Below are 9,012 nucleotides of genomic sequence, written 5' to 3' on the forward strand. Positions count from 1 at the left end.
TTGATTGAAGAAGAATAGCAGGTCGTCGTAAATAAGAGAAATCGTGTCTCATAGTAGATCATCCAAAACACTGGTGGTTAGAGTTCGATCCTTGCAGTCACCAACTGGCAGGCATAGGTGGAAAAAAGAATGTTAAATCCGTCGTAGTTGAAGTTCTCTTGGGTAATACCAGCTCAAGTATTGTCCATGTCATCCAATCGAAATCAAAACTACCTGATGTAATTCTGACTCGGATGACCATTAAAATATAGAGTCGGAAAGGTGGAGCCCAAGTTCAAAGCCATCCAAAGATAGAACCTTGAAAAACGGATCAAGTTCTTTGGTACAATGTCAGTTTTTGAATGCTGATATTTTCTATTCTAAAATGTTCCATCAGTTAAATTAATGCAGCCACAAGCGCCTTATTTTTGCACCGATTAAACATCTCACGAAAGCTCCATGAACTGGACATTTAAAAAATACCTTTCACCAAAAAGTTGTATAAAAATGTTCTTCTGTAAGATTTTCTATTTAAAGATGCCATTTTACACCTTACACAAAACAGTTGGAAGTTTGGTAATTAATAACAAAACAAAAAAGTAATGAGTTATCTTACAAAGATTCTAAATGTCGTTTAAAAAAGAACAAATTTATCAGAAATTTTCTTCCCGAAGTACAATCTGTCTTTGCTTAGTAGATAGGAGGTCGATAAACCTAGTCAGCCGATTCCTTGTTTTATTCTCCTACCTTTTTATCCAGAGACAAAACCGGGAAAATCCCGAAGGAATGGGAAAGTAGATAAACCTCGAAGAACCAGGACTCGTTCGAATATTTATCAATATCTCTTCCAACCTTGTGGCAACAGGAAAAAAAAGTACTCTCATACAATACTCACACGTTCTGTTCGATGACAACAACAGGACGAGGGAAAAAAAAATGGCGAAAGTTTACATTTACGGTTGATCGTCGTTATGCAAAACAGGAAGAGAAGGACCTGGTACAGAATTTCCATAATTAAACATAGCAGAGTAAAGATAATAAAGTTTCGCAACTATAGTCGAGGCGCTGGGTCTTCTGTGTATCTGATTAAGACAAAATATGAGAAACGGAATTGGGTAAATAAACTGGAGGAAGAAAAAAATTGTTCTTTGCCGAAGTTTGAATTGAATAGATGCGATGAAGCTTAATTAAGGATAAGAACCATAGTTAAAGTTTGAGTTTGGAGAATGTTTACCAATTCTATTTTGAGGAATGAAATAACAAAAAAAAAGTTAACAGTTTGGGGCTTTGTTCTGATGGAGGGGATTGTTCTTTCTCGAAAATCGGAAACTTCTAATCGATTGAATGAGTTGTTTCACGCCTCTAGCAGTATTCGAGCGGATGCATTTATCGCTGTATTTTTGTCACTTTTTTTTCCCACCACTTCTGTGCTTCTATTTAAAAGGAGCCTTGCTTTTCAATGTTCCTACAGCACAAAAGTTATGTTAAATGTATCGAAGATTTCCATCTCCTTTGTTGTAGACATCATTTAAAGAAAACCATATCAGTAGAAACAACATTGTCGAGGGAATATACATTTAAAAAGGTCAAGCTATGTACGATGATTTAAAAATAAATATACAGATAAAAAGATATCACTTTGAATAATTTTTGTTGTAATGCTTGGATAAACTCGCAGTTAAAGCTAAACCTCAAATATGTTAGTTAACTAGTGCTAATTATTAGTTAAAAATCAGATATAATGGTGTAATTTATCTGAACAAACATATCTTTTTTTTTAACGGATTTGGATTCTTGACTATCAAAACGTGGGACCCGCGATGACTCAGGGGATAGAGCGCTCGTCTTCCAACGAGGTGAACCGGGTTCGAATTGCACCGACCACAGAGTTGACGTGAAATATCCTAAGTGGTAGACGGATCATGGGTTAGAGTCCCTTTGCCGTCAGGCTAACCGTGGCAGATTCTCCGCGGTCTTCCTCTCCATGTAACGCAAATGTGGCTTAGTTCCCTCAAAAAGTCCTCCACGAAGGCAAATTTCTCCCAATACTTGATCCAGGAGTTCCCGTATCTTCTAGATCGAATTCAAAATTACAAGGATACGGAGTTGAACATTAGTAGTCGCAAACCCTAAAAATTGGGTCTACTGTTCAACGACGGTTACAAAATAAAATAAAAATCTCGTGGTGGTCGCCGCAATCAGGAAAATAAGGTCTAAATATTTTAGTCAAGAAAGAGATTGAAAATTCAGTTTAAATGTCTAAAACTAGAAGTAAAGCTTTAGTTCTCAAACTAATCCATAATATCGGAATGAACAAAATTAACAAATAGTCAAAAAAATTAACTTTAAGGGTACAAGGGACGTTGAAATTCGATTAAATGACTAAATTTTCAATTTTGAGATTTTATTTTATATTTGAAATAGGAATCATAAGCTTTAAATTTAAAAAAAATTAATTAAAATCTGATCATTTTTCACCGAGATATAAGCTTTTTTAGTATGACCACGCCCCTTTGCAGTTGCATTTGGCGTAAGTTTGCAAAAGAAGTGTTTATCTCGAAAAAAAGATTAGAGCTTGGCGTTATTGCTGCAGTTGCAGAGTACAATTTAGGTTATGTTGAGACATAAAAATTAAAAAATCAACATATTTATCAGAGCTCTGTAACAGTTGCTGAAAGGAAAGATTGCAGGCGTGCAAGTCAGAAAAAGCGAAAATCCTCTCAAAAATTCAAGGAAGAGAAAAATTCAAGAAAATATAAAAAAAATATCATTAGAAAAGAATTCAGTTTAAAAAGAAGGGTTGATATATTCTGCAGGCGAATTTTTAACATTAAATTAAGTGTTAAAAGTAATATATTTGAAATATGTTTAAAAATGTGTTATCACATCTTTCTCGTTTTCTCTTTCAAGTATTGTAATAACATTGTTATTTTGGATTATTTTTCATTTGAATATTATTAAATACTATATAATTTCTGATGAGGTTAATCATAAGTATTTTACACACATTTAACTCATTAAAAATGTATTATTCAAGCAAAAAATAGTGTATTATTGTGTGCAAATTTTAAAACTGGCTTTTTCTCAAAATCAATATTCTGGTAAATTTTGTGTTTTCGAAATGCTCCATACATTTTAATTTTTATCTGTTTTTAATTATATTTCATCAAATTGCTCGTTATACATGTCTAAATGAAACTGTACTGGCAAATTATATATCATGCGTCCACTTAAAAGAAACTTTTAATTCTTACAATATCGAAAATTCTTCATATCAAAAGTTTAGTTATTTAATCGAACATGGAATATTTTTGAAAATTTAGTTAAACTAATAACTGCACTGATATTTTTAAAGTTAAATAAACACACAATTGTTTAAAAAAAAATTCAAATCGCTTCAAACAGTTGTAGTTACTTTGTACTATGTCAATAACTTTGCTTCTTCATTTGAATTAGCGTTGCTAAAATTCTTCTGTTTTATCATCTCTGGGGTAACAATTAACATAACAATTAACATTAGCATAACAATTAACATTAACATAACAATCAACATAAGTAACAATTCCTTTTGAATTAACTGTACACCGAAGAGCCATTACATTATGACCACCCTGCTAATAACATGTAGGACCACCTTTAGCCCTCAAAACTGCTAGCACCCGCCGTGGCATGATTCCACCAGGTGCTGATAGGCAGTCTGAGGTATCTGGTACCAAACGCTCACCAACTGGTCCAACTGGCAATTCCCTCACATTGTGAGGGAGTAACGTGACAGCACGAATTTGGTTTTCCAAGTAGGACCACAAATGCTCTATTCTATTGGATTAAGGTCAGGTGAATTTGGGGGCCAAGACATGACTTGAAAGTCACTGGAATGTTCCTCGACGATTCGACCCTTATGACATGGTGCATTATCCTGCTGATAAACACTATCCCCAGTAGGAAAAACTGTTGCCATGAATGGGTGAACCTGGTCTGCAACTATGTTCAAGTAGCTTACAGACGTGAGGTATTGTTCTATAAGGATTATGGGTCCTAATGTGCCCAAGGATTATGGGTCCTAATGTGCCCATTGAAAACATTGTTTCTGGACGAGAAACCAAGAAAACCTAGGCGAGCCCATTGTTATAGATGGAGGGTGGTCATAATGTAATGGCTCATCGGTGTATTAGCAAGGTGTTTCGAATCTTATGGGTGGATATTATTATATGTACGCACACATCTTACAAACATACTTTTCTTATTAGAAATGGATGATTTAGGCAATCTCTGTCATACGAAAGGCTTCAAGAACTTGTTCATAAAAGTTTTCAAAAAAAGTCCTAAAGGAAAAAAAAAGTTCAGCTGAATTCTTCGGAAGTTATGGAGAAAAAAAAACACTTATGGGGTAATCAAATCTTCGTGAAATCGAGAAATATATTCGACTAAAAGTGATGAGACGAGACAAGAAACAGCACGCGCTTCTAAATCTAACTTTAATCCTCTTTGTTTACACACACACACTGAACAACAAAATTAATAGAAAGAATAAAACATGAATAATAGCGCCCTCTAGTGATGAGGCAAATTGAATTTAAGGCCGAACATGCCGCCCACCTTGAAATACTATTTCAAAATTCTTAAATGTGATACAAATGCAATAAGACATTAAATGAATTGTTTACATGAATACACTTACATAAAGACAGTACAAATTACAAATAGTATAAATTTCTGCTTATTTTGGTAAGACACAATTTTGTTACATTTCTTTTAAATATGCCATCTGATGTTCTAACAGTTACAACTCTAACATGGTTGTCAATACCGGGGTGTAATTGAACTACTCTGCACATTTTCCACTTGGTAGGTGGCAAATTATCATCTTTTAACAAACACAAATCATTAATTTCGATGTTTTTAGTTGGCATAAGCCATTTTGGTCGTTGTTGCAGTCTACACAAATATTCCTTGTGCCAACGTTTCCAAAACTGCTGTACCATTTTTTGGATTATTTGCCATCTTGTTAGATAAGAAATGTTAGATTCGGTGTAATTTGGTTCGGGAATGCTTGTTAATGGTCTTCCGATTATAAAATGACCTGGTGTTAAGGCCGATAGGTCGTTAGGGTCACAAGATAAGGCAGTTAAAGGTCGAGAATTGAGACAAGCTTCGATCTGGGCTAAGAGGGTCTCAAATTCTTCGTGTGTTAATTTGATATCACCCACAACCCGTTTTAAATGATATTTCGTGGATTTAATGCCCGCTTCCCATAGGCCCCCCATGTGAGGAGCGCCGGGCACGTTTTGGTTCCAACGTATACCCATATCAGACAAAAATTTGTCAACATTTTGATTATAACCCTTTGAATTTGCTAGTCTTTCATATTCCATTAGTTTACGCTTAGCTGCAATAAAATTGGACCCGCAGTCACTGTATATGTCGCTATACTTACCCCTACGTGAAATAAATCGCTTTAGGGCTGCAATGAAGGCATCTGCAGAAAGATCAGTGACCAACTCTAAATGGATAGCTCTAGTTGTAAAGCAAATAAAAAGAGCTATATATGCCTTGAATGTTTTAGAGCCCCGTCCTTTAGCTGCTTTAATTTGGAACGGGCCCGCATAATCAACTCCACATCGTATAAATGTAGGAGCTGGTGAAATTCGACTGGATGGCAAATCACTCATCATTTGGTTAGTGACAGATGCTCTAATTCTACAACATTTAACACATTTTCTAATTAAATTTCTGATAATGTCTCTAGCACCCATGATCCAAAAAGTTTCCTGAATAGATGATAGTACAAGTTGAGCACTAGCATGTAATAAATTTTGATGATAATGTCTAATAATGAGATCAGTTAAGGCATGCCTTTTTGGCAGTAAGATGGGATGTTTTTGGTCGTATCCGATATTTGCATGTCGCAAGCGACCTCCCACCCTAAGTATACCTGAATGATCCAAAAAGGGATTGAGAGATAAAATTTTGCTTTTGCAAGATAAGGGTTGATTTTTTTGAAGAGCATTGATCTCATTATTAAACTCAACAGATTGAACTAATTTAATCAATACATTCATAGCATTATTAAGTTCATCAGTTTTTACAAAACCAGTTACCTTACTTTTGGAGTTTCTGCAATTGTGAATGAATCTTAAGCAATGAACTGTTACACGTTTAAGTTTAGAGAAAAAGGAGAATTTGTTTATCAATTCATCTGCTTCAGATGAATCTCTGATTGTAGCAATTGACTGCACAGTACACACTCTTTCTTCAGGCACAGGCTCACACATTTGAGATATGAGCATATTTGTTTGGAAAGAAATCGGTTGATACAGAAATGTTGGACCACTAAACCACTGAGATGTTAATAATGTTGATGATGACACACCACGGGTTGCGATATCTGCTGGATTTGTATCACCACTAATGTGATGCCACTGATTTGGGGAAGATAAGCTTTGAATTTTTGCTACTCTGTTGGCAACAAAGGTTTTCCATCGGCTGGATGGCGATCCCAACCAAGAAAGAACGATAGTTGAATCTGTGTAGAAGTGAGATTGGGATATTGGAATATTTAATGCACTGCACGTAAATTTCATCAGCTTTGCTAGAAGCAAAGCTCCGCATAGTTCTAGTCTTGGAAGAGATTCATTCTTTAGTGGTGCAACTCTTGTTTTGGATACAACAAGTTGAACACTGATTTGGATACAACAAGTTGAACATCATCTAGCACTGAGCGACAGTATATGACAGCCGCGTAAGCCTTTTCTGAAGCGTCGCTGAAACCAAATAATTGAAATTGCTTGTTAGGTGACAAGAGTCTTGGTATTTTGATGTCTTTTACGAGCATCATATCTTCTGCAAGCTTTGTCCACTCTTGTGAGATATTTGGAGAGATCGTGTCATCCCACTGCAATTTATGCTTCCACAGTTCTTGCATAATTAGCTTGCACTTAATTGTAATAGGTGCCAACCAACCTAGAGGGTCGAATGTTCTGGCAATAGTGGAAAGAAGTAGGCGTTTTGTCAAGGTACCTTCAAAGGATGTTGGAGTAACCTTAAAAAGGAACACATCGTCTGCTGGGTTCCAAAGAACACCTACCTTCAAAGGATGTTGGAGTAACCTTAAAAAGGAACACATCGTCTGCTGGGTTCCAAAGAACACCTAAGGTCTTTATGATATTTTCACTGTCTAGATCAAGGGATGTATTTTTCAAGCACAAGTCTGCATCAATTGTCTTCAAAAATTCATTGCTGTTTGATGACCATTTCCTCAGACTGAAACCAGCGCTTGATAACATTTGCATTAATTGTGTTTGTAATTCATGAGCTTCACTGAGTGTCTCAGCTCCAGACATTAAATCGTCAACGTAGAAGTCTTTCATGACTGCATTGGAGGCCACAGGAAAATTATCTGCTTCTTCTGCTGCTAGTTGTTGAAGACATTTTGTAGCAAGATAAGGTGCGGAAGCTGTGCCGTACGCGATTCTAGTGAGTCGATAATCTTGAATAGGCTCAAAGGGTGAGTTACGCCATACGATTCTTTGAAAGTCAGAGTCCTTCAAAATAACCTGTCTGTACATTTTCTCAATGTCTGCTGTTAGAGCAATTTTATGTGTTCTAAATCTTATGAGCAATGTTGTTAAGTCATCTTGCAACTGCGGTCCTACCATCAATTTGTCATTAAGTGAAACACCAGTTGAAGATTTTGCAGAACCATCGAAGACAACACGGAATTTATCCCCGATTTTGTTTGGAACTGGATGATGAGGGAGATAAAAACTAGATGTGGCTGGAACGTCAATGTCCGTTTCTGGTATTAATTCCATGTGCCCGAGATCTAAATAATCTTGCATGAATTTATGATACTGCATAGAAAGTGACTGATTTTTGACAAACCTACGTTCAATTTGTTGCAAACGATGAATAGCAAAATTTCTAGATGAACCAAGTTCTTCAGATGACTCACGAAAAGGAAAATTGACAGCAAATCTGCCAGTAGAGTCTCGAGAAAATGTTTCTTTAAAATGATTTTCGCATGCAATTTCTTCCTCTGAATAGGACTTTGCTTCTGTAATTTCTTCTAGCTTCCAGAATTTATCTAGCTGATACTCGACTGAGTTGAAACTAGCGTGGTTTGATACAATTGTATTAGTTATAGTCTTTGTTTTGCCTAGGATAATCCACCCAAAAATAGATTCTAGAGCTGTTAAAGAATGTTCAGGAACCGAAAAATGTCCATTTAGCATGATTTCTCCAAATACATCTGCTCCCAAGAGGATATCTATTGGACCTGGTTGAATGCAATTTTTATCTGCTAGTGGGAGATGTTTAAAAGAAGTTAAAGCTGTCGCATCCACTCGAAATTGAGGAAGGTCACAAGTAATTTTGGGAATGATTAATGCCTCAACAGAAATACACGCGTTTTTATAAAATTGTGATGAAATTTCTAACTGAACGGAACTTGCAACCTTACCAATTTTTTGGGAACTCAAACCATCTACGTTAACATTTGTTTTAGAACGCTTTAATTGTAATAAATTTACGCAATTTTCTCTAATAAATGTGCCTTGACTAGCTGAATCAATTAAAACTCTGCATTTATTTAGCGCACCATTAATGTCTTTAACGTAAACAATCGCAGTAGGCAATAATACGCCACGAGATACAATTGTACTATTGCTAGCAATGGTGAGTTCATTTCCCTCAGTTTGCGAGTCTGATTTGTTTTCGCTCGTATTTTTTGAACATAATATTGTATTATGTGGTTTCGAACAATTTTTACACATACTAGCTCTACATTTAGAGAGTGGATGACTTCTATTATCTTTTAAACAATTAGAACATAAACGGTTACTTTTAATTATTGTCCATTTCTCTTTAATCGATAAATTTTTAAAGCTATCGCAATTAAATAGTTTATGATTCTCTCCTTTGCAAAACACGCATAAATTAGAGTCGATCGGATGAGAAACTTTATTCTGCCTATAACCGCAAAACGAACTTTGACCTTGTTTTTCTTTCTGGCAATTAGCCAAGGATGCGAGCACA

The 9,012-nt window shown here is 35.6% G+C and overlaps 2 protein-coding genes across 2 annotated transcripts; both read right to left on the reverse strand.

Annotated features, from left to right (window-relative positions):
* Nucleotides 1–932: 932 nt before the first annotated feature.
* Nucleotides 933–6,560, reverse strand: LOC147803367 (uncharacterized). The gene is made up of 2 exons (XM_087151265.1): nucleotides 4,725–6,560; nucleotides 933–1,061 (listed from the first exon to the last, which is right to left on the reverse strand). The coding sequence occupies exons 1-2, from the start codon at nucleotides 6,558–6,560 to the stop codon at nucleotides 933–935; spliced, it is 1,965 nt and encodes a 654-aa protein (XP_087007391.1).
* Nucleotides 6,561–6,616: 56 nt separating this feature from the next.
* On the reverse strand, nucleotides 6,617–8,750 carry LOC147803368 (uncharacterized). The gene is made up of 2 exons (XM_087151266.1): nucleotides 7,064–8,750; nucleotides 6,617–6,996 (listed from the first exon to the last, which is right to left on the reverse strand). Exons 1-2 carry the CDS (start codon nucleotides 8,748–8,750, stop codon nucleotides 6,617–6,619), a joined length of 2,067 nt encoding a protein of 688 aa, XP_087007392.1.
* Between the last annotated feature and the right edge of the window lie 262 nt (nucleotides 8,751–9,012).

Source organism: Parasteatoda tepidariorum, chromosome 9, assembly GCF_982258835.1.
Source record: "Parasteatoda tepidariorum strain Cologne lab strain chromosome 9, Ptep-v5.0, whole genome shotgun sequence".
In the NCBI taxonomy this organism is placed as follows: Eukaryota; Metazoa; Arthropoda; class Arachnida; order Araneae; family Theridiidae; genus Parasteatoda; species Parasteatoda tepidariorum.